Source organism: Anser cygnoides, chromosome 2, assembly GCF_040182565.1.
Source record: "Anser cygnoides isolate HZ-2024a breed goose chromosome 2, Taihu_goose_T2T_genome, whole genome shotgun sequence".
Taxonomy (NCBI): Eukaryota; Metazoa; Chordata; class Aves; order Anseriformes; family Anatidae; genus Anser; species Anser cygnoides.
In genome coordinates this window covers 98,978,473-99,004,648 of record NC_089874.1, presented here as the reverse complement: position 1 = coordinate 99,004,648, position 26,176 = coordinate 98,978,473, and the positions used below count along the sequence as shown (strand labels likewise).

Genomic DNA, 26,176 nt, shown 5'->3' with positions numbered 1-26,176 from the left:
AAGTGGCGAAGGCAGGGCTCTGCTGGCAGAAGGGCCGTGTCCATCAGGGCATCTGCACCCCTGGTCAGTACGGGTTTCAGAAAGGGCTCTGTGATTGTGTTTCAGCGCAGCGGATTAGTGTCCTGCCGGGGAGAGGCCCGCTTCCCTCCCTGTTGCCTTGCACTTTCCGTCCCACCCTGATGTTGCCTGTCCTACCCTCCAGCCCCCTGTGCAAGACCTGCTGCAGGTTCTCGCCCGTCCCCAGCCTCCCCACACCACCCCTCCAGGCCCTGGCTGCCTGACCGGGACCGGGGGGCTCTCCCAGCTCAAACCAGCAACCTGCGGGCGAGCCCAGCGGGCGAACATCCCCTGCCGGGGCCGGCAAACGCCCGTGCTGGGCGACCAGCCCCGGGAGAGCCGCGGCGGGGGGGAAGGACGAGAGCCCCCGCCGGGCGGGGACCGGGGCGTGGGGACGGGGCAGGGCAGCGGCCGGGGGGCAGCTCCGGGCAGGCGGGGAAGGAGGCGCTGCCTTTTATTTATTTATTTATTTATTTATTTATTTATTCCCCCCCCCCCCCCCCACCGCCTTCTCGGGGCTCCCTCCCGGCCCGGGGCAGGTGTAGCGGCCCCCCCGGGGGCACCGCTTCGCACGGGGCCGGGAGGCGAGAGAGGAGAAAAGAGGCGAGGGCAGCAGCCCGGAGCCCCGTCCCCATCCCGGCCGCGGTCCCCCCGGCATCCCGCATCCCGCCGCCCGCCTCCGGTGCCGCCGCAGCGCCCTCTGCCGCCGTCGGGCCGCGGCGGCGGCGGGCCGGGGATCGCGTGCGAGAGCGGGGACCCGGCGGGCAGCCGCCTGCGCTCAAGCATTCGCCAGCCCCGCCACCTGGATCGCCGAGGGGAGCGGCGGCCGAAGCATCCTTCCCCGCCGCCGGCACCCTTTCCGGCCCCGCCGCCCCTCGCCCCGCCGCCGCCGCCCGGAGAAACTTGGCGTGCTGGCGGGCACCGTGGGGTAAGTCAGTCGCCGAGCACGGACGGCTCCCGTGGGGGGGACGAGGAAGCCCCCCGAGGGGCTCCGTGGGGTACCGGGGGTCGTGCAGCCTGCCCCGGTGCCGCCGCTGCCTCCCCCGTGCGCCCGCCGAGCCCCGCGGCTCCCGCACCGACGCCCCCCCGGGGTGCCGGGTGATGCCCTCGGCGCGCCCGGAGCCGAAAAAGAGGCAGCGAAAGGCTCCGCCGCGGCACCCACACCGCGGGAGGCTTCGGGCATCCCTTCCCCGGGTGCCTCCGGAGGGCTCCGGGGGAGAAGAGGGCGAGGGGAAGCTCCCCTCCGGCGGCCTCATCCAGCCCCGGCTGCGCTCACCTGGCACACGGCGGGGCGGCCGGGAGCACGGCGCGGGGAGAAACCCCCCGAAATGGGTGGTTTCGGCGGTGTGCAGCCCAAGAGCTCCGAGTTCTTTTCGTGTTTCAGTTTGACACGCGAAAACTGGGGGAGAATCGCCGAGGGAAGGGCTCCGGTGCTTTTTCTGACTTGGGGTTACTTTGGTTAGTAAACAAGAGTTTTGCGCGTCTTCGAGCGAAGCTGTGCCTCCATGAGTTTGCTGGATTAAAACAGAAAGAGCGTAAAACCAAGTTATATCTCATAAAAAGAACTTTTTCTTTCTTAAGACGGGCACAAATAATGTTCGTGCGTCATTTAGTGAGTTTCTAGGAGATGGACTAAAGACCTAAAAAAAAAAAAAAAAAGAGCCAACAGAAAAACCCAAGAAAATGCTTGACGCTGTTTGGTAGTTGGAGGCTTGAAAAGGACAACTGGGACTGGATTTAAATAAAACCGAACGGTCTGTTTGGGCTCAGAAGTAGTCTGTTGAGAAGGGTGTTGATGCACATATGTTTGCACTAGATAAAACAAAACAGTTCTCTTTTATGGAGCGTAGAGAGTGTTACTATCCTGGGCTAAGACTTAAATCGTTGCACTTAAGCAAGGGACTTCATGACCGACAAGATCAAATTCACTATCGAGACGCTCTGTTAATTTGCAACCAAGGGCAAGAATTTATTTCCTTGAAAAATAAAGCACCGAGTAACGTGGATGTTAAGAAGCAGAGTTGCCGGTTAAGGGTCTGGTAGTGACTTTCATGCTGTCTCTCCAGCCGGCACCCCGACCGAGTACGGGCTGAGACAGTCCTCGCTTCTCACCGTCGCGTCTACCGCGTCTCTGCGTGATGGTGTGTTTGTGGTGGCGTAGTGTTTTCGGTAGTTGACTGTCGGAGTATATTTGGGCGTTCTCTAGGCTGGAAGAGAGGACTGGGTTTCTGGAAGCTGTGTCGGGACAGCATGTGAACACCTACACTCCTCAGCCTGAGCACAAACACTCGTACGTGGAGAACCCACGCTGTTGTGGTTTCGGTGTTTTTTGTCCAAATGATCCACGGGGAGGGGGAGGTTCATCATTACCCCGGCTTCCCATCGATTCAGATTTCTGCCCAGGAGTCGTAATGAGGAAATGCATTGCTAGGCCCTGTTTGCAGTGGGGATGCTTACAAAAACCAGCCAGCCGGTCTAATATTGATTCATCAGTTTCAGCGTATAAACAGATTTGAACTCTACTGTGGAGGATTTAGTAGTCAGAAATGATTTTTCCATTCGGTTTGCCTTTCCGTAGGTGTATCTGAAAATACGGCAAAGGCAGTTTAGGCATAAGGATCTGCCTGTACGGCGTTGAACTGGACTAAGGACTTGGTAGAGCTTTTTCTGTAGTGCTTTTAAGGAGTTCGGTTTAACCCGAGACCCCACTAAACGTGGGGGCTCCACTGTTGAATAACCAAGGTCTGGTGCCAAATCTTTCCTTAATATTCCTGGTAATTAGTGCTGACTCATGCTGACATGTGAGTTCAATTAGCCCCAAATGGAATGTAAAGGATGTGGGAGTGTCCCTTTGTGCCCAGAGACAGCTAGGACAAAGCAGATTTTGGAGGAAAATTTAAGGAATGGCCAAGTTTGGGTAGGAAGTGTCAGCCAAGGTTTTTTTACAGTAATGTTTGAATAACCAATAAAGTTGAGTCCCTGGAAGGGGATGAATTTGGATAACATGGGGTTGTCTTCACCATGGAATAACTGGAGTCCCAGCTCAGACTTTGCTTCTAATTTGACTCATGTCCACACACAAAAACCCGTTGCTGAAGAGTGGTGATGTTTTCAATTTGAGTCGGCTTACCCATGAGGAATAAGCTATAGCTCAGATAACCACAATTCATCAACTGCTAACACAATCTGCGTGAGCAGCACGAGCGCGATTCTGCTCAACGCTGGCTGCTGACTCTTTGATGGGGCTACCTGAGCGGCCAGGACCTACCAGCTGCTTCCCTCTGAGGTTCAGAGAGGAGATCTTGTTGGTTTGGTGTGCTGGCCATGAGGTGAGCAACTGGATGTTCATCACTTTTAAAGTTCCCACGCAATTACTGTGTCGCTACTGTATTCGTGACAGCTTGCCGATGGTGTTCACCATCCCCATGACATGGCTACGGCAAGCAGTAAAGGAAGAATTCACAGTGCTCGCTGACGCTCAGGATGGGGCAGCTTTGCAGGCAGACACAAAAAGCAAAAATTGTCCTCGCCCCAGAAATTCATTTCCTGTCAGTTATCAGCTGGTACGGTGGTTTGAAAAGGTCAGCTGTATGTCAGAGGTATATGCTGATATCTATACAGAAATAAATCCAGCTGTATTTGGCTAGCAGAAGCAAGAACTGCTGCTTTTGGAGAAATAGTTTCTTTGTTGGTTCTTTATGCAAATCGCTTCCAGGAAATGCAGGCAAGGATTTCTGCAAATTTCTTGAGGTCAATGCAGAAAAGATGGACACGAGAGCAATTATTCAGACTCGTGTGTACTGAGTGGATACTCTTCTAGAAGAAGATAACCCTGATGCAGACTCCTCTCTCTGCACGAAGAATGAAAATTTCAAGGTGTTTTGCAAAGAGTTTGACGGAGTTAGGGACCAACTGAACATCCTGAGCCAGGCATGCTTCAGGAGCATGTTTGCGTTGCTCTGTTGCTCCAGAAGTCCCCCCGACCTGTTGACAGTCACTTTGGATTTTGTTCAACTTGCCTTCACAGTCATGATCTTTGAAGTGTCTATAGCAGTTGATGCTGCATTCTGCTGTTATCGACATAAGAAATATTGCATGAGTAACTGCAGAACTTGAGAAGATGGACTTACAGGATTGTGCATGTGGGATGGACAAAATATAGGTGCTGCCAACATGATGTCAACTAAACGCACCACAAATACTCATGAACCCCCGGGGTCCCTGGTGCCAGTGTGTGATATATCCATTTCAGCATAGGCAACGTAGGGTCTCTTGACTCAAGTGCAATCCTCAGGTACACAGCCATGCAGCTACAATAGCAAGAAACCCAGGGTATCTCTTTCAATTTTGTTTTTAAAACCTTATTCTGGACCTTATCCTTCCTCTCTGGTAGATGTCTTCTGGTAGGCAGCAGCAGGGCAAGTGCAGGATGGTGGTGCAAAATTCTGCCGGGCGGCGGTGCTTAGCAGTGCGTAGGCAGCAGAACACCTTGACTTACTCCTGTATAAGAGTGAGGCTTTTAGCATGAACCCAGGTACTCGTTGGACAATGAGATTGCTTTGGGCTGGACCAGACTGTCTACAATTTTGAATCGAGGCTGCATTTGCAGGCAACAAATAAGTCGTGTGTATGATGCAGGCTATTACAGCTGAGGCTGCAAAACACATTATTTGCCATCATGTGTTTGCACTGTCCTGTGACTGCAGTGGAGCCAGGTGCACCAGAGGTATTGCTCTGCATTCAACAGAAATATCTGTGCATGCATTAAAGACATGAAATATTTATTCTTTAAACTTTATTTGTATTGATGCTAAATGGTGGTCATTTCAGTAGGTTTAACTTGCTGAAAATGTGTGCTAACTTAAAATCAAATTTTGTCACTAATTAGGACTGTAAAAACCCACTGTTAGCAGAGTTCTTCCTCTTTCGTAACTCTGGATCTGAGATGGAGTGAAGTTGAATACGTGGCAGTTTTGGGGTCATTGTCTCGCTTTCTCAGGAGCAGTTAGCTGAGTTTTGTAGTATACCGATCCCTAGGAGTCATGATCCCAAGGAGTCTCTCAAACTGTTTCCTTTGCTGAAACTCCAAATATTATGCTCTCACCACATAGCCATGGCAGCACTGTTTGGAAAGCGGGCTATTCTTGGCTTCATTGTCTTTCACAGGGATTTGTTCCTCCAACATGTGTTTTACTGATGTCTGAGAATTCCTAGTGCACTTGTCAGTATGAGTCTTCATCTCTCTGTCTTTCTCAAATGAGGAATCTTTTCACAAACATGATATTTTCTTCTTGTTTCAGCCCATGTATTTTGTTCTGTGGTTGAAGAGATCCAGGTGATTCAGGGTGAGACCAAAGGGACTGAGAAGCAAATCACTGAGGTTGGGATTCCGCAGGGATTTGCTTGAAGTTCAAAGCTCTTCCCTATCTCGTTGGTGGCTCAAATGATGGGCCAGAGCATGTGGACACTCAGCCTGCAGATGTCACCAAGCTGAAACAGGTTTTGGGCGCCTTGAAAGACAAGGGTCAGATGTGGAGTGATTTTGACTGAGTAACAGCCTCCAGAAAATCAAGCAGATTGCAGGGCTGTGAAATCAGGAATAGTCTTTTACTCAAATACAGAATGGAGAATGGCTGACTAGGCAACACATGCTAAGGAGAAAAGAATGTGGAAAATTGGTGGATCACTAGCTAAGCATGAGTCAGTAGCATCACACTGTGGTGAAAATGCTGGATGGAACAATGGGATGTGAAAACAGGAGTGTTGTTTGTAAGATACATGAAAAATCTCAGCCCAGGTAGGACTTTCGATGGAGTATAACATTAATTTGGGTGCATGGTACTTGCAGAAAGATGCAGACCAAATTAAGAGTCCAGAGGAAAGCAACAAGAATGATAGATAACTAGAGAACTTAAGAAACATGAGGAATTGTTTAGTTTAGAGGTGGGAAGAATAAAGAGAAAGAGTTAATGATCTTTAGAAAGACAGGGTTAGTTGTAAAGTTAGGTGAGCTTAAACTGCTAAGTTTGTGTCACTTGGGCTAGAAATTACGGTCTCATGTTGTAGTGAGGGAAATTTAGGTTAATATGTACAGGAAAAATTTTGTGATTTTAGTAATAGTTAAATGCTGGAATAAAATTTCTGGGGTGCCCATAGATGCTATAATTCTTAAGTATTGACAGCTCTTGGAGGAGTTTAACAGTTGTGTTTTAAGAACAGAAAAGAACATAGAAATATATAATACTTTTTTTGCTATATCAATTGGTCTAGCTAGAAAAAAGCAGACGGTTTTCATACTCGTGAGACTTTTTTCAGGTCTGAAACTTCTAAATGGCTTTGGTACAGCTGATTCAGTATAAAGCAGGGAAGGTTGCTCTACAGGATCTCTTGAGGTCCTTTCAGGCTGATTTGCAAAGATGTAATGATTAACAAAATATTTCTGTCTTGGCGCAGATCGGTGCTCAGGAACTGGGGAGAGAAAGCATGCTATAAAAGCAAATACAAGAGCTCTCCCATACCGTACAATCTGGGAGATTCCCTAGAATTTTGACTCAATGAAAAATTCCCATTTATTACTTTTCAAGAGTGGATGAGAATCACTAAAATTAAACCAGCTGTTTTATTAGTGTCAGGTGATTTTGGATTATAGTAAGTGCTTTATGACAGATTATACTGTGGTAGTATGTATCCACAATGTTCTCCTTTTTATGCTAGAGATTGAAAAAATCCTGGTAGTTTTGAAGGCAAGAGGTCAAATTTTTCCACCACCTCTTATCCTCATTATCTAAAGTGAAATAGTTGCAGTCATTACTTGTTTGACAAAATTAAATTTGCAACTTTAAAAATATCTAAAATTATATTACAAGAAATTTAATGAGCACAAAGAAAATACTACTGCTGGAGATATTAATGAGAATAAATTTGTATATATTGATTACTTCAGAGTAGGAACTTATAAATAGTATTAGAGGATGAAGTTGTACTGCAGACAAGTTCAAAATGTCTTTAAACATATTTTTTCCTGTGAAGACATATGTCTAAACCAGGAAAAGTATTTAAAATGGAAAGTGGCACAAATTGTCAACAAACAAATGTAGCTATGCCCATAGATCTGTGAAACAGAATAAGAATAGATACGTTATAACTGCTGACAAAGGAGAAACTCCTGTTCCTGGAGAGGAAATTGTACACTTAGACATCCATAGTTAAGGACCTGCAGTAAATCTGAGTATGTATCCAAACCAAGGTGCTTACCACTCTGTTGTTGTAGCAGATAAAACTATCAAGCCTTTCAACAAGTATAACTTGTTTAGCTACTTTTATAATCGCAAAAAATAATAGCTACATCCGTTTTTATTTTGACTTTTGTTGCCAGAATCTGTATGTGAAAAAACTGGAATTTGTGAGTTTTCATTCTGGTTTTCATGTACTTCATTAAACTGAAGACTTGCAAGAACTGAGCAAAATCTTGACGATTCACATGCCAGCCTGGCTCTCGGTGTGTATGTCTAAACTTTGACCTGCTTCTTTCACTGTTAGCATTCTTACACTGTTAGCAAAAATGTTTTAAAAGACTGAATTGCAGCCATAACAATAATAATGATGCCAATTTAAGCATCAAGCTAATACAATTCACTCAGTACTAGGTGCAAATACTTCATGTTTCATCTCAATTTTCTCTGCATTCTCATTTTCTGCAACAGGGTTTGAAAAAAAACATTTTTTTTTCCTTAAAGTTTATGGCTTTTTTTTCCATTTTTTTCCTTTTTTTTTCCTTTCTCTCTCTCTCTCTTTTTTTTTTTTTTTTTTTTTTTTTCCCATGGATGTTCCTGTATCTAAGCTCTTTTGAACCTCTATTACCTGGTGTTTGGCATTTCATCCTCTGCTTCTCCTTTTGTTAGACTGAATGACTGAGAAGGAGGAACAAAGAGTAGCAAATCCAGGAAAAGAATGGGATTGCATCTTCTCAACCTGCTGATGTTACATATAAGTTTATAAGTCATCTTTCTCCCTGCTCTCCCACTCCTACACACACGCACACATGCATTTCATAATAACTTCTATAATAATAAAGATGTCAGTCTCCATTTTGTCATCCTTAGTCCTCTTTTGGAGGATTAAGTCCCAAATCCAGTCCTCTTTTGCTTCTCTTCCAGGGGAACTTTCACTGTGCTATGTTCTCCTTGTGTCACAGAAATTCCTATGAATTCGGGCAGTGCTCTTTTCTGAGTCAGAGACACTCACTTCTTTCTCTTTCCACACAGTCTCTCTGTCTACAGTGATATTTGCAGATGTCCAGGTTTTGAGCTGTTGTTTATTTTGACTTCTACTCTGTGCTGGAGTGCCACTGAAACCTTTTAAGAAGCCCTTTGTTGAAAAGAAGAGAGGAGTCAGAGAAATGAGAATATTGTTGTGGTGTATGGCAGTATTCTTTAAAGGACTTGAAAATGGAGCTTGGCCCACTGGCAGGAGGGGATCACCAGCATATTGGCTGCTGTGAAGAGTCTCCCTGATTTTGAAAAACCATCCTTTCCTGATTAAAATTCCATTTAAATTAGTGTCATTTTGTCTTTACAGTAGAAAACTCACAAAATTGTTCAGCATTTCTCTTTGTCTCACCTGGTCAATCTTGTAGCCTATCTGTAGTCTTCCTTTGAAGGGTACAGGGTTTCTTATCATACTGGATGCGGCATTTATTCCAAACGTGCACTGTGCTGCTAGTTTGGCTTGGTGGCTGCGCAATGATAAATAGTCTTATCAAAGATCATTTTTCACCTGTTTCTAAGAGATCCCCAAACATGGACTATCAGAGTCTGATGAAATGATGAGCAAAGGATTAAAACCCAGGTGCCTGGGAAAGGAACACCAGGAAAGCTGGTGAATTTACAGGAGGGTTTGAAGGACTGGCACAGCTTCATAGTTCGTAGTTGTGTTTGCAACCTGTGGCTAGTTCAGCAGCTCAAAGTGACGTGTCTAATGCACCTCATTGCAGTGGCATATGGGTGCTGGAGCATGCATCGCCTTATGGTGGAAGAGGGGAGTTGGGCACGAGGATAAAACAACACAAGAAGCAGCTGAGGCAGGGCTACGTGTGTTTGTTGTGCAAACAGTGATACACCCCATTCAAAGTTACCCTGTTCTTTTTATCTAAGGACATTTATCCCCCAGTAGCAATTGTGAACTAGAGTAGACAAATTAATGAGCTAGACAAACTTAATGAGCTATCTATCTCTAGCAGTGTCATCATAAAAGCAAAGAGCTAAGTCTGGCCAGAACCTATCTGAAAAGATATGAATACACTTGATATATCTACTTGTTAGCTTGTATGGAGATCTGTGCTGCCAGTCTAAAGCTACCCTCAGAACTTTTTCTATACATGGGTTAAAGACAGCTGAACTGAGGCCCTGCTATGCTACACATTCATTGCAGCAATATTTCATTGACCTGTCTTACTATTTTTGGTCAAATTTACTGTGGAAATGGTAGTTATGCTTTCACAGCATCCTTTTCTCCATCTCCAAAAGTAGCTTTTTATGACCTGCTAGTCTGGTTCCACCAAATGAAACAGAGGGACAGAGATCTCGAAGATATTACATTCCTGAGACTTTAAAGGTGAAACATGGTACATTAATATCCCTCCTGAGGGCAAGACTGCAATGCGAGATTGAGTGTGTTGTTAATCATGAAATAATCCGTATGGATCAGACAATATCCTAAGTGCCCCAGCTGCAGCAAATTTTTTCATCACTGCTCATACCTTATTATGCAAAGGGTAGTCCAGCTCCTGTGGCAACCCAATATTCTCCTCTAATGCTCTGTGGCAAAGACAAATGGAGGACTCAAAGTCAAGCCTGGTACAAAGAGATGCCACTCCACGAACTGTACAGGACTGTACCAGACATATGTCCAGTCTGATTTTGTTGTGTGTTTTTAAGTGTGCTATGGTCCATATCCTTCCTGAAGTGGCACAGTGCACGTTAGAAGTTCTAAAAAGAGCTTAATATTTAAAACCACTTAAAAAAATTTTCATCTAATCTTTCTTTTTTTTTTTTAAGTTAATTATTTACATCTTCAAATCTCAAGAAAAAAAAGTAAGTTAGGAAACACAAGAATTAAAGATGATGTGAATTCCTCACCCATGTGGACATGCACTAAACTAATCTCAGGCTCTCTCATAATCTCTAGCTCTTTTTTTTTCTTTTCTTTTTTTTTTTTTTTTTCACAACAGCTACCTCTATGATGAACATTACTTGGTGAGGTAGAAATTATGTGTTTTCCTTTATTATCCTCATCCACCTCGTGGTTCTGGCTCCATACTACACACTGTTTAAATCCTGTTCTGAACACAGCGCTATTAATTTTGTCACAGCCTTTCCTGTGATAATTGTGACTAAAATAGCTAAGTACGTCAAAACCACTGAATTGATCTTTATAATAATGCCAAGACATATGGTCTTATTAGCAGAGATAATTCTGAAAGATGTATATTTATTTACTCAATTCCAGGCATTTAGGACCTGATTTTTCAGAAAACACAATCTTTGGTGTGCGTTTATTCAGAACACAGTCCTCAATGCCTTCAGCTGCAGTGCTGAATGCTCATCGCTTTTAGAAATCAGACCAAGGCTCCCAGAAAATGGGGGCTGATCCCTCTGACATAATTGGGTTTAGTCATGTACCTCACATTGGACGGACCCTACAGCCCATGCATGGCCTTGGTTGCCTCTCCAAGCTCTGCCCATCTGTGCTGCATGGGGCAAGGGTCTGCTCTGCACGCACATTATGCCCTCGTTCGTGTGTATTTCTGGTATTTTCCGGCACTTGTTGCTGGGCTGCAGTGGCTGAAAGCACACTGGGAAGGGGGGGGGAATTCTGGCTCTGCCGAAGGAAGGCATGTAAAGAGCATGGGGATGCATATGTGTGGTGCAGATGCATGTAGGAGGAACGAAGGGGATGACGTGTGCCGGGCTCAGACAGAAACTATAGATAACTGTCAGACTACAACACGTCTCCTGAGTGCACACGAACTGTTTTTCTTCAGAAGCCCATAGCCAAATGTGTCCATATTTTCTCTGAAGGAAATTAAAAAGAGATTTTATATATGCTATGTCAGGCAAACCTTTGCTGTACTGTAAGCACAACATATGATCCCCGATATTTGCAGAACACCCTCTTTAAGACACGCGTTATATAGCTTTTTATTAGTCAATTAACGTTTTTAACAGCTCTTTGGGTTTGTGGATTAACTTTCTTCCTTTTTTTCACTAGAGCGGAGATTGAGGTAGAAGAGTAGATTTTAGGGCCAGAAAGAGACACCATGATCGACTGGTTCAATCTCACGTATAACATAGACCATTGGACATCCTTAAGCAAAATGCTTCATCACATAGGTCGAACAGTTTTCTTAAGAAAAAAAAATAAAAATATTAAAGAAATGCTAAGTGATGGAGAGTCCTGTGCAGTCCTGGGTAAATTATTTTAATAGTTATCCTCATTTTATATAATTTGAATTTAATTAGCCTCAAATTCTGAAAATTGGATCTTGCTAGAATTAGCTTGATCTCTGTCACGAAATGTTTGTTTCTTACATAATGTATTTACTTATTGTGAGGAAGTTCTCTGTTGCTGTTCTTCATGGCAACCCAAGCAGTTTTTGCTCCCAGACTCTGGCTGTGGGGTTTGTTTTCTCAGCCTTTAGGCATTTCTGTGACTTACCTCCAGTTTCTCTTGAAGTGTGGCTACTTCAGCTGGACATGGTATTGCATGCTATTTGCAAGGATAATATAACTAAAGGCATTGTAACACAACAGTTTGTCAGAAACAACACATTTGTCAGAAATGCGCTAATCACAAGTAATTTAGAGAAAGAAAGCAGGTAGAGCTCTAATTTACCTGACACGCAGGTTTCAAAACCCGCCCCCCAGGCAGGCTTTCATCACCTAATGTTTTGCCTGCTCTTCTACTGGGATCCGTACCAGTGCACTTGAAGGACTGTTTCAGGTCACTTCAGACTTTCTGCATGTGCAGAGGTGCTGTCTGAACACCAGGCAGCACCTCTGTGCTGTGCAGGTGATGGAGCACTGGCACAGGCTGCCCAGAGAGGCCGCGGGGTCTCCTCCTTGGAGACCTTCAGAAGCCGCCTGGACGTGGCCCTGGGCAGCCTGCTCTGGGTGTCCCTGGTGGAGCAGGGCTGGGACCAGGCGGCCTCCAGAGGGCCCTGCCAGCCTCAGCCGTGCTGTGAGTGCTGCTTTGGGACAGCTCTGCCTAGAAGGCCCCGGGTTGAGGTTCCCAGGCCTTCACTGGATGGTGTTTCTTTTTGCCAAAAAGGATCCCAACTCCAACTCTTTTTGATTCTTAAGAAAACAATAACGAAGTAAAGAAATCCAGTTTCCCAGCCAATCCAAAATACACCCCCCACACTCAGTAGCCTCCTCTTCATATGTCTGCGGACACCATGGTCTGTAGCAGCCACGACAGCTCGTTCTGTCGATGAGCCGTGGTGAGAGGAGGCCCTTTGGGGGGGCCGCTGCCTCCCGGGTAGCACAGGGGCCCTGCACGCTGCGCTCCGCTCCCTCGCGGCTCTCTAAGCTGCGCCGCGGTTCTGTGGCGAAGCAGGGCCGAGAACACAACTTCCCTGTTCCCAGGCTGTCTCTTCCAAACCTGGGCTTCTGACTCGTGGCCTGCACAGCCCTTTCATGCAGCTCGTACATTGATTGCGTGGTATGTGATCGCATTCAGACTAGGAAATGATTCATAACATTTAATGAAAGGAGAGGCCATTGGATAATGTGATTTGACCTCTTATAGCTGCCAAGGCTACCAAATTTTATTTCTGAGAATGCCCGCATTCAGCCCAACTGCTTGTATTTCACTTAGGCATAACTTCTGGTAGGACAAACTGTATATAGGAAGACATCTAACAGTGATTTCAAGGCAGCAGGGTATGGAGAATCCACTAAATCATTTGTAACTTGCCCCAGTGTTTAAATACTCACAATGTTACAGATTAATGCCTTTTTTTTTTTCTTATTTGGATGTATCTGGCTTCAGCTTATATTTATAAGTGCTTGCTGTGTTTCAGATTAAAATAATTCAGCACCCATGATAGTACTTTATTCAAGTCACCAAATTCTTTTTGATTTGGAAGTAGGCTGAACTCATGCTATGCAAGGCAGTTTCTTCAGCCTGCAAGTATTTTGTGTTTTTCTTTCCTTGCCCTTTCCCATTTTTAACAGTATTTGAAAAACACACGGGTACTGTGCACACTGTTCCAATACCAGTCTTATCGTGGCTGTAAACAGAGGTAAAATCTCTTCACTTGGTTCAGCCGCTGCATTAACTACCTTTGCAGCAGCTCTTCCCTTGGAGCTCAGTGTATAGATTGTATTCATTTTTTACCTTGATCCCTAATTTCTTTCAAAAATCACTGCCGTTTCAGGATGCAGTCTGCACTCAGTAGCAATGACTTGCATTCCCTGTTCTGAGATATGTTTGTGTTTGACTGTGTTAAAATGCATTGGGGATAAACAGAAACAGACTACCAGGCACTCCATCTTTCTCTATTTCATAATAGAGAAAATTAAATAATGCTTAAGACCACTCTTCTACATTTTTATAATATTTGCAAATTTTATCATTGCTAGTTTTCTATTGAACCTTGATGCCTGCAAGGTCTTTATAAAAACTTTTTTGTTTAGCAGTGATTTCTCAATGATTTCTCGTTTTTGGATCTGTCACTTGATTAATTATTTATCTACTTAAACTACGCTCTATAGTACTTCATTGTGGCTTTTTAAAATCAGAATGTTGTGCTACTAAGTTACATGATTTATTAGTATGAGTAAATTCCTTCATCAGCTAGATCTGATAAGTTCTCAGTGAGTAAGTTTCCCTTCAAAGAGCATGATATTCCGTAGAACTCTATTAAGTGATGTTATTCATCTTTCTTATCAGCTTTTCTGATATTTTGCTTGGGACGGATGTTAATGTCACCATCCGGTGGTTAGCTGGATCATTATGTTTCCCTTCTCTGAATATTGTCATATAGCAGCTGTCTTTCAGACCTTTGGATTCCTCAGTGTTCAGAGATTCATTACAACTTAATGGCATCACTGATTAAAAGCATCTGACACAAGAAAGTGAATGATCATGGCCCACATCTGCTTTTTCCCAGCCCAGCTATTTCATTCCTTTCACTCACAGCTCTCCTCCTCCTGAAGCTCCTCAAGTTTGCAAGCCCCCTCTCCTGCTGCTGGAGAGCAGAAGGTTGCTGCTGTGGCTTTGTCTTCTTCCTCCCTCAAACAAGGGGAGAGCACGTGAGGACTCTCAAGTATTGCAAGGACAGAAAGGGAAAGGAAAGAGAAAGGAAAGGGCACAACTGTGCTGAGCAGCTGAGTGTCATCCCCCCAGCCTTTTCCCATTTCTTATGTATGAGGCTGGTGGGCTTCTAGGGAAGGAGCCGTGCAGATAGGCTGTGCCGCCCCAGTGGTAGAGAGAAGTGCTCCCAAACCATCAGAAGAGGGCATGGTCCAGGTGGGACTATGAATATGTGCTCTTCCTCAGTTTTTAAAATAAATATTGTCTAAGTCTGTGGTTCGGTGCAGCTCAGCAACTTCAAGCACTGTTTTCGGACATATTCAGCCACAGAATCAGCCATAGAACATAATTCTATGGTTCTGTGATTTTTAGGACTCTTAGCCATGAGCCCTCTGAGTTGGTCTTTATTCAGGTACATTCATTCTCAAACTCATCTTATCTGAGTACCACTATTAGCATTAGCAGTAGCAGCAGAAGCAACTCTTGCCTGTAAACATATCTAGGACATTGGTGTTCAGTTGCTGAGGCAGTGCTCCATACTATGTTGCTGTGGTAACCCTTTGTCCTAATTCTGTGGAAAGTTCCTACAGAAAGCCTGAAGAGTGCATGGTTTGTTCTTACTTGAGTCTCCTTCTTTTCAAAAAAGACTGGAAATAAATCTGTCGAATAAATCTACCTTTTCTCTGTACACATTTTTTAGGCTCTTTTTTTTTTTTTCTTTTCATAATATTCATCTAAAAAAGCAAGCTATCTTTTCTCTTTAGCCTTTCAATTTGTGAATTTTCCTTTGGGCTTTTATCTTTCTTAACCAACTTTTTACATTTCACAAATTCTATCTTATATTGTTTGCCATTTATTTCCTGCCTTTCAGTTGTCTGTATACTGAGGTCTTTTTAATCTACTTCTAGTTGCTGTCCCATATTCATCAACTGAACCAGAGTGGGTTTTAAAAAATTGTCCTTTTGGGAAATCATATAAAGTCTTAACTTCCAGTTTTCTGTTGAATTACGCTGTCCAAGTCTTTTTCTTCCTTTTAATTTTACTCATAAAAGCAAGAGAAGGGAAGTCTAGCATGTGACACTGTTTTGAAACACGAGCTATGAGTCACAGATTCATATTATGAACGGGAAGGACTCAGAACACAAAAATATTACAATGTAAAGAAAATGTCTTTTAATGTAATGTCTCACGAGAAGCTACGGCAATTCCTTTAGCATCTTCACACCATTCTAGCTTCCCCCTGGAGTAGAAAACCCACCAAGACAGATGAGCTCATTCAAATTGGCAGACTGTTGCAGAAAATGGGCTAATCTAACCCTAACTAGGGTTAACCCTAACTAGGCTAATCTAACTTAACTAGGTCTTTGAAGGTGGCAAGAAGGCTTTACCTAAGCAAAGCCAGCTGGATAAACAAACTTTCTCAACCTGGAGCAGTATTTATTGCACTGCATTCAGTCCCTTGTAGAATGTGGCCAGGCAGTTCACACGCTTGATTTCACATGAAATCATCCCAGTAACAGTGGAAAACAAATTTATTTGTGTGTTTCGGGAAGAATTCTATACCTGATGCTGCACCAAGTGGAGAGTGACCGGTGGAGAGTGACTACCACCATCACCTGTAATTAAGAGGAGGCAACTGCTGACCTGTTAGTCTGATCTCTATAGTATGAAACATTTTAGAACAAATTCTAAAGGGAGGAATAATTAATGACTGTGGTTATTTGTGTAATGGAGTAAAAATGAAATGTAGAGTTAGATAATCTCACCAAGGTAGCCTAATAGCTTTCTGATGATAAAATAACTGATTTTCCAGATGAGAGTAGACCTATCTGAATTTAGTGAAGGATACTGTGCTGCTGAGGACTAGTACAAGCCTTGAAAGGGTTGGCGGAAGTAACTGGATCAACAACATGTGCTTCAAGGAAAATGACTGAGCAGGAGGGAAACTACAAGCATTGTTCCTCAACTATCAGTTTGGAGACAATCTTATTTTTACTAAGAAATTTCATGTAATACCAGGAATGTACTAATAAACTTAGTTGCTTGCACCATCAATGGTGCAAGTGGATAAAATTCTCACGTAATAAAAATCAATTGTAGATTGTATGAGTTGTATGAATGAGGTGGCCAGCTATGCAGACAATGGAAGTTAGATTTCCTTCATAAACTGTGAATTTATTTGTTGAAAGTTATGCACGAAGACAGAGAAATGTGCATATTAGGTAACCACAGGGTGACTGTGTTCCATGAATTTTATAACGGCTATGAAAAAGGAAAATGCAGTCACACTAATATGAAGTGAAATAGTTCCCATAAAGAACTAATGGTTTGTTAATGAATATATATTTACACGTATGAAATGCAGTTAGACTTTAATTAATATGCTGTTCATGATTCTGTTTATCCATGTTTTAGACAGATTAATTGAAAACGTAAAATAAAGAGAAAGGCTCCTAAGATGATGTGAAGACTAAGGAGTTTGTAACATGAGAGGGGATTGAAACAGTCTGGGTTGTCCTAGAATAGAAAAAATGAAGGCTGGCTGAAGATATGACTGATATTTAAAAATACGCCAATGAGTAAACACAATGGAAGAGGAAGAGCTATTTAAACTAAAAGACAATGTTGGCAGAAGAACAAATGGGCATAAAATGACCATGAACAAATTTAAGCTGGAAAGCGTAAGGTTTTTGGTTATCAGAAAGCTGTCTTTCGATGAAAAGCAAAAACTCCTCTAAATAGTTTTTAAAATGAAGTTCATTAAGTTTTATATGACAGAGCTGTCTTCAATAGCATGAGCTTTGATTCAGTGACATAGAAGGTCCCCTTAATTTTACATCTTGCACAAAGCAGCAAATACTCTTGAGATACAGTAACCTCTCAGGCAATCTACACCCATTGTTGTGAGCATACAGTGAGACTAAAATACTCTTTCAGACAGAAAATCAAGAGACTTTGCTATTTGGCTAATCTCCGGAAGATTTGAACAGGCCGAGCACAAAGACTTCTTTTAGACCTTGCAATGTCTAACATGCCCAAACAGTGCAATAGTTTGTCTGAAAATTGTCACCTCCATCAGCGTTACACTGGGATCTGGTCCTAAGTGCTAACTGCAGCGCTGTGTGCCATTTCTTGAGCTGCCAACAGATCTACTCTCCGTCTTTAAAAATGAGGGTATGAGGACCTGGACAAATGCTAATTTGAATAATGGCATCCTACTTATCACAGTTTCAGTAATGGAAGACAATATTCTCGTATATTAAAAAAGCTGTGAAATCCTCCCTGCAAAAGATGATGGGTAATATTATTCATTCTTATTTGCTTAGCTGAATTTAAAAATGAACCTAGAAGGAAAAATATATATATATATTTTTGCATATTGAGTAAACAGGATGTATTTTATACCCATTTTTATACCATGTATAGTATGCGTAATTTGAAAAAATGAAAATTGAATATAAACATCAATATTGTAATAGCATTAAGGTAGGAAATTGGAATAAGCCTTAAGCTTCTATCTTAACTAATGCCACTGTGCTTTTTAGTGCTGTTGAATGCCACACTCAAGGAACAAACATTTTCCTCACATGAACTTTCCTGGTGCTGTCATTTTGTACAGTGGTATGAAACGCAGAAACCTCTGAACTAAGACACCTATCCCTTTTGTTTTTCAGCATCAAAACAATGATTCCTCCGGGGGAGTGCCTCTATGCTGGGAGGAAAAGGAGGAAACCCATTCAGAAACAGTTAAGTATCATATTCATCATGAAGCAGTTGCACCTCTCTCCAAATGTATATGGTAGAAATGAGGCAGCAGGAGGAATCTCATCTTCCCATAATCTGCTGACCCAGGGGAGACCCAATCTCTTTCACTTCAATGAGAAACCCCTGGTCTGGAGGCTGGCTCTGCATGGTTTCCAGTGGCTCCAGAAAGGATGCTGAGCATGGGTCAGAGCGTCCTTACCCATCACTGGCTGTCCCAGGAGGCGGCTGGTGGTTGTTGAGGTGTGCACCTCAGTGTTTTTTCCTAGGCAGAAGATACTGGTGGACTAATTGTCAGCTGGGCAATTGGCTGGAGGGGGTGTCCCCTGCGTCCTGTTTTTGAGAAGCTGTGTGTTGAGTGGCACCAGCGTGCTGGCATGGCCCCCTTTCCCCTTCCTTGGCTTAGCCTTGCCTGGGGCATCCCTAAGTTCGACACGTGAGTCTGGAAAGTGGGTCAGTTCAGCCAACTGAAAAAGCAGACTGGTGACTCACTTTTTGCATAAAGAACACATCATATTCAAGCCACTATTTACTATGGAATCACTTTCATCGGAAGAAAAATGCGGGAGAAGCTGTATGTGTGAAGGCAAAGCAGAAAAAAAGTGCAATGGGTCTTAAGATGCTTGAAATTGCAGGAAAAAAATTGTTATAACTTAAATGTAAAATGACTTTGCCATAAACCACTCTGTGAGATTAAGCCTTCTGATATAATCATTCCACATCTTCTGAGTTATACTTGATTATGAAACACATTTGTAGCATGTTAAAATTGTGAACTAGCACTGGTGGTCTTTGCAGGCAATTTAATGATGAGAAGGTAATTAAAGCAGAGCTCCTAAAATAACCCACTTGGCTTAAAACTGTATATATTTGTCTAAAGTCAAAGGGGAGTTTCTCTGAAAGTTTGGGTGAAGACTGCTGATTTTGTTTGGATTTTGGAGAGTATTTGCACATGAACCACTTGTTGCCACTTTAAAAAAGGTATTTTTTAGTGTAAAATACATAACAGGTGAGGATTTCAATAGACAAAGATGATGAATGAAGAACAGTATTCTTTCTGCAACACCTGAGTGTTAGATCCAAAATGTATACAACGTTTTTGCACTACTGTTCAAGTATGCATCTGGATACTTTATACACGCATGAGGTGTGGAACTTCTCCAGTACGTGAGATTGCCTCTGTGCGGAACTGTTTATGAATCATAACTTATGTGGGAAAGGAAGAAGAGTTGCAGATGCTTTGAGAAACATTAAGCTTCATGTTTGGAGTGTGCATATTAGCAAGAACTTATCTCTGAGATGACTTCTAGGTAAAAGCAATGGCTAAGAAAGCTACCCACTATCAAAGGATGTAAGTGTCCTCAGGAGCCTTTTAGGAACTTCTGGCTTCAGCAAAATCAAACGCAGATTCTCACTGACTTAGACGGAACCAAGGTTTTTACCTTTTGAGCCATTGTAAGTAGTGCTACTTTGAAAATATCTGTGCTACGAGATGGCAAGGCTGGTACCTGAACATGAGCCTATCCACCCAGGATATATACAGTTTTGATGAAGAAACTTGGTTTTGGTTAAATAAGGGAGATCATATGCTTGGAGTTATTATAACACAGCTCCCACATTAGAGACTGCCCTCTATTTTCTGTGAATAGTTACTTATCACTTGCTGAGGATGATTTCTCACTTCCTAGCAACACTAGTCTCTTCCTCAAACCTTATCTCTTTGTGGTCTTGGTGTCTGGTAAGCCTTTCCTGTGCTCATTCCCTCATTCAGAGACTTCCTAACCCTGCTCTGAAGAGGCTCTAAATGCCCATGACTGACTTACGGAGTCTTGAGCTCCTTTCACAGTCTATGCCCTTCAGTCCTATGGATCTTACTGACATTTCAGGACTATGAGGTCTCCTTACCAGCCTCAAATAATTTATCTTAAATTTAGAAGGACAGACATATCCTATTTATTGAATAGCATGTTCAACCACGATTTTTGATCAATGTAGTGTTGTGTTTTTTTTTTTTTTTTTTTTTTTTGAGTTTGTCTTGTTTGATAGCATAGCACATTTTCCTCTATGGCCTTGTCATATTTTTCTCCCTGTATGGATTCATGGGTACTAGTCTGAGCAGGAGATGTGGATTTCTTAGGGATTCGTGGATTAGACCTTTTGAAGGTCAGGATTCAGAAGACAGAGGCGTAACACTCCTGTGTGCAGAACAACTAAGTCTTTGATGTCTACCCATAGTCAGTGCATCTCCCCTCTGTTAGCACTTTGTGATCAGGCTGTCAAGCCAGTTGGTGATCCTGCAGCTGGCTTTTAAGTTAGGACATCACAGAATGATAGCACTCATGATGTTCACAGTTTTTCAGGCACAGGATATCAACAATTGTATTCTGAGGTAGCTTTACAGAACAAGGAGGAACACGTATGAAGAAGCTCTACAGCAGAATGCAGAGAACCGTATGACAATGAAAAAACATGTAGAAAATTTGTATTTGTAAGAGCTAGTATGTTTCTGTCTTCTTCTCTACTAGGAGAGACTGTCTTCACTAGGTTGCCATTCTTCAGACAGTACATCAGGTTTAAGTTTGACCATATATACAAATAACTCTAAAATCCTAGCTGTTCTCCTTTGGTCACAGACAGCTTTCAAACAAGCCCTATTAAATGTATTAAATGTGGTCTACACTAAAGGATTTTGGCATTTATGGAATCAGTTCAAACACCTGGAGCTCAAGCTGGTTGAATATTTTCCATCAGTTATGCTTTTCATCCAGAAAAATGGAGTATTTTGAGTGAAGGAAATATTTTCTACTTAAGTGTTTGTTTCCTGTGGAAACCTAACATTTTACTAGTAACTCAAGCGTGTGAAAACTAAAGAGATCTTGTTTTTAACCTCAAACTAAAATCACTGCATTGAAATTAATACTCATATTAAAGATGCTAGGGCGATGCGTCAGGACAGTTACCATTTGAGATTCATCCACTTTTCATCTCAAACCCTGGCAACTTGTAAAACTCTCTCTCTCTGCAAAACATTTCTTGTAATGTTTTACAGCTCTTTAAAGGCAAGCTCAGCTGCCTTTGCTCTGAGTGTATCTACAACTGCTCCAAACTGCCCAGATGAGCCAGAACTGTATCAGTGCCAGGGTAAACAGAGACCTCAGGAGGTACAGCTCTCTCCTGTTTCTTAGTTCTCATTTTAAGGCCCTCTGTGGCATAGTCCTTCCTCTTACTTGGTGTCACACTATCCAACCTCTCATCTGCTCTGCCAGGGTGATGTCTTCGTGACCATCAGTTCTGCTTTCTCCTTTTTTTTGCCTTGAAGACTCAGAAGAAGTGGACAGTGGAAAAGGGTCACCTTTCCTTCAGCCAGCTTTCTCTCATCTAGTCCTTTTCACTCACAGGGGACAGTGAGCATTTGCACATGGCCAGTTGCCACTGGAGCTCAGCTGTGCCAGGCTATTGATGCAGTGCCCAAGCACAGCTCAGCAGCTATGGGTGCTGGTCAATTTGTTCATGATAGTCATCTTGCTGTTACTTTGTGCCTAGTCTATCTATTGCATCTCACAATCTCTCTCTTCCCTTCCCCTTCTTACTGAAAGCTTCCCATCGTATTAGATGATTAGATTTTCTCAGTTTAGATCCTCCATGGGTTTCACACTACAGCATACTTTGAAAACTTCTTCAGACTGAACTTTCTGTTCAAGGGGCAGGGCTCCCTCAGCGGGCAGCAGGTAGTGGAGGAGCAGATACCATGCTCTGCAGACAAGAGCTGTAGCTGCAGGAAATTCCTCTGCAAGCTCACCGAACTGGTTTACAGAAGTGGCAGTCCATGGGTCCTGGGCACACTGAATCGTTGAAGCACAAATGGCTCAATGCCTTATGTGCCAATAAAACAGAAAACGTTCTCTGCATCAGCTCCCACACTCATTTCCTACTGAACAGGGACTGGTGGCATGGATCCTGTGCAGGGACACGTACTTGCTACTGCAGAGCAAAATCTGGATGATCTAACTGCACAAAGAGGAAATGCCAGCTTTACTGTTTTAAGTACAGGTGCCACTTTATTGTAGTAGTAGTGTATGAAAAGCAGATTAAAAGAGGCATTATAGAACGAGTGTTGTGTTCCTTAGGACCTGATTTATGCAGTTTGAGAATCAGTTTTAACACAAACACGACAAGCATGGCTAGTTTCAGGTCAAAATAAGGGCTAGAATTTCCATTCGCCTCAAAACAACTCATTGAAGAATTTTCCTGCTTGCTCTTTTCTTTTGCAGGACAGCTAAGTTAGCCTTTCCATGGAACTTGCATTGTTTTAAATCTCATCCACTTGGCACCTAATTACCATTTGCATCAAACTTCCATTTGTTTGGATTTACTCACTGACTGAATCATTTCCTTGAGTTTTCAGGAAGACTCCATCCTGAACTTTCTCTTGCAGTCTTTTTACACCATTCCCTGTAATTTCCAGACAACTGATCTCTTAGTACAAATGCAGCCCATGTATTTGCCATGCCTCTCTGGCATAGAGCAGTTGATAGTTTATATGGTAAACAGGCTCGAACAATTTCTGTTCCATGTTACTCTTGAAAATTTTTATCTTTTGAACTCATTGGCCTAATTTTCCTTACTGGAATTATTTTTTTCTGTACTAAGTTGCTTCCTTACTTCAGTTTGTTTGCCATGTGTAAAGGGCAATGAGTAAAAGTCTATGTTCTTTAGCTTATTCTGAACTATGGGCTATATCCCTACAAAATTGTTGCTGTCCACTGGTCAGATATCTTTTGGTGTCAAAAGTGAGAATGGCTGAGCTTCAGGGTTGACTCCAAAAAAGTTAGTACCCATTATGTACAAAGAGTAGTCCTTCTTTGTGGATTGCATTAGTTGTTGGATATTTTCTCTCTCTCACAGAGGAAATCCCCAATCCATAAAATCTCCCCCATGCCTCTGAAAGCAGCTCATTCTGTTATTGAAGGACCACATGCCATTTTAGGCAATTTTAAATGAAAAATCAGGAATTATGTGTTTTCATCGACACCTATCTTGAATATTTTTTCATTCTGTCTGTGTGTTGATGCTATCCTGTCAAATTGAACTGAATGCTCACAAGGATAGCAATGATTTTTTCAAATCTGGTTCGATTTGAAAGGTTTTCACTTTGTAGCAAAGTCAGCAATCCCATGTACGTAACATTGATCTTTTTTACTAATTCCTAAACATAACATTTTTTTCTAACTACTTAAAAAGCTGAATTAAGATTGCATAAGAAGACAACGCTCAAAGTATGTTGTACTTTAACCCTTGACCACCTTGTGAAATACTAATGCTCGAAATTAAAATTATCATTGAAAAATGGAATCAATGTGTGGCATGTCAAACTGCAGCAGAAATGTGCTACAAGTAACTAGATGCACTCTGTTTCTCCACTGGAGCACTAGCTAAGCTGCATAAGCTTATGCTTCTTGTCTTTGCTTAGGTGGAAGTGGGAGCTGTTAGCACACCCATCTTTTCCTTGTCCACCATTTCCCATTCTTGCAGTATTTTTCCACTCTTTTCCCCTATGATCTTTCTCTAAATGTCTCTTCTGAAGAAAGGGCCTCAGGAGAAATGTGGCAATGTGCCATAACACCAAAGAGAAAAAGGGCGATGTGAGAGTGTGGTGGAGACCACCAGACACAACACCAAGTGCCCGGGACGATGCTAGCTCAGCTGCAGCCCGGGGTTGCTGTAAGCCCTTGGCGATTGTGTATTCATGCAGTTTGCAGCTCCAGTGGCCTGTGGCTTATTTTTGGATAAAGCATGTGACTACTGCTTTGTCCAGCAATGGCTGTCTGCTGGAGATAACAGCCTTCTCGACCTTACCACAAACGTCTTGCTGCTTACGTGACAAGTCTGTGCTTTGCCCACTGAACACCCCTCACTGTCATGCTGGACACCCCAAAATTGATCACCCCTCACTGGACGCCCCAAAACCGAGTAGTTTAAAATTCACCATTTTGCCTGTGCAACTTTAATCTAGCACCTTCCTCACTGGGGATGCGTTTCATCTTGTATATTTTCACAACAACTGTTCTGAGATATCTGGTCCTGTTCACTGCATGGACACACCGTGGGGCTGGAGTAGGAGTGTTTGGTTTTGAAATCTGAATAATGTTAATCTTAACGTTTTGGGAGGAATATGAATGTTCTTAAGAGAGAAACCAAATTCTTATCTTTGTTACAACTGACATACAAAAGATAAAATGGAGAAAGTTCAAGGGAGTTTTGAGCCTGGCAAAAGAACGTCTCTTCATGTCGCTTCCCGTACTCTTTTTATCATGTCCAAAGACAGGCTCTTTTCTTGATTATCTCCTGAGCTACAGGTTAATTCTGAGTCATTAAACGGAGGGCACTAAGATGCTTTAAATGAATACAGTGGGTGCTGAATAGGTTCATCCATTAGTCATGGTAATTTTATTCTGCTGTTCAGATACTGATTTGTACAACATTGATGAGAAATCATTTTTTTCTGGTGTTCACTAAGACACAAAGATAGCGCCCATTCCCCTAAGATCAGAGGGTCCTGAATAAGAGATATCATTTCTTCATCCGTTTTCCACTGGGTAGATGTGAAAAGAGAGGCCAATGTCCATGTCTTTGCACAACAGCAAACGCAGAATTGTGAAATTTAAAATGTCTTTACAGCTGGGGATAGAAACTTAGCAGATTTGCATAGAACCTAGATTAACTACACCTGTTATCAACTGACTGCAGACAACATCTCAGTCCCTGCTTATACTACCTGGAGGTAAAACAGGTAATCGAAAATGTGATTCTCTTCTCCACCACAGAAGGCCTGCAGCTGGGAATGAAAAATCAAATCCTTCAAAGAGGCACAGGGACCGTCTGAATGCAGAACTTGACCATCTGGCCAGCCTCCTGCCTTTCCCACCCGACATAATATCCAAGCTGGACAAACTGTCCGTGTTGCGCCTTAGCGTCAGCTATCTGCGAGTCAAAAGTTTCTTTCAAGGTAGGTTTCTTTAAGATATCAGTATGCCATTAAAAGTCTCCCTCTTGCTTATAGCTGCTTTCTACTAACCGTGAGTAAAATTAAAATGTAGTATTATACTGGTAAAGTAAAAAAAGAAAGATCTAATCTCTATTATTGAACGTACTTATCTTGCGTATGAGATGTTGCTTTGGAAATGTTGTGCATTTCCTCCTATGCTGTTTGTGTGTTTTTTACCAAATAATGGGATAACCCCCACCCTTCCTCAACATACTTTAGGAAACAGGAAAACATGACTGTAGAATACTTAAACTAGCAAAGAGGCTTGGGACAGATGTAATACCTGTAGCTACTTTGTGCTCCTTTTTTGAAGCTATTATCGTTCATGTTTACAATGTCTGTTTAAATACGACGTTAAAGTAAAGAAACTACCGTATTATCTGTATTTACTGTATGCACAATGGGAAATAGCCTTGCTTGAATGGCCAGGAAGATCACTTTCTTTTGGTATAAGTGAGATCTGAAGTTTAAAGTGTTGACTAAAGCTGTAATAGGCTACACTTTGTTTTTGTAGCTGTCTGGCACACCACACAATGAAAGCCAAATGTGTGTGTTGAGATGTACAGAACAAGAATTATTCCAAATTTGAAGACAGTTTTCATTTCTTCTGTTAATGCAGTATTCACAAAATCTGCAAAATCTGGATTAAGGATTCAACAATGAAAATCTTCTCAAAAGTTTTTTTTTTTTTTTTTTTAAATGAGAAATAAAAGCCTATTTGAAGGAGTATAACTGACTAAAACTTATAGGTGGGCTGCAGAGATGAACAGCAGTATTATTTATGGATGTTATTTTCCTTTACTACTCTTTAGTACTCCTTTCTGTTACTATCCCTTATTATGTACAGCGTGTACAAGGGAGACCTTTTATTTTTGACTGAAGAATATTTGTTGGTTGACCTCTTTTTTTTGTTTGTTTGTTTTGGTTTTGGTTTTTAAATTTTAGTATAAAAATAATGCCAGATTTTGAAGAGGCTTTGGCAGGCTGCATGACATG

The 26,176-nt window shown here is 42.5% G+C and overlaps 1 protein-coding gene across 1 annotated transcript in view; it reads left to right on the top strand.

The window, feature by feature from the left end:
• The first annotated feature begins 764 nt into the window (after positions 1–764).
• AHRR (aryl hydrocarbon receptor repressor) overlaps positions 765–26,176 on the top strand; it is a 90,827-nt gene continuing 65,415 nt past the window's right edge. The window contains 3 exon segments of the mRNA XM_048079585.2: positions 765–985; positions 18,048–18,119; positions 24,960–25,141. Coding sequence (XP_047935542.1) covers positions 18,058–18,119; positions 24,960–25,141 — 244 coding nt within the window. The 5' untranslated portion in view covers positions 765–985; positions 18,048–18,057.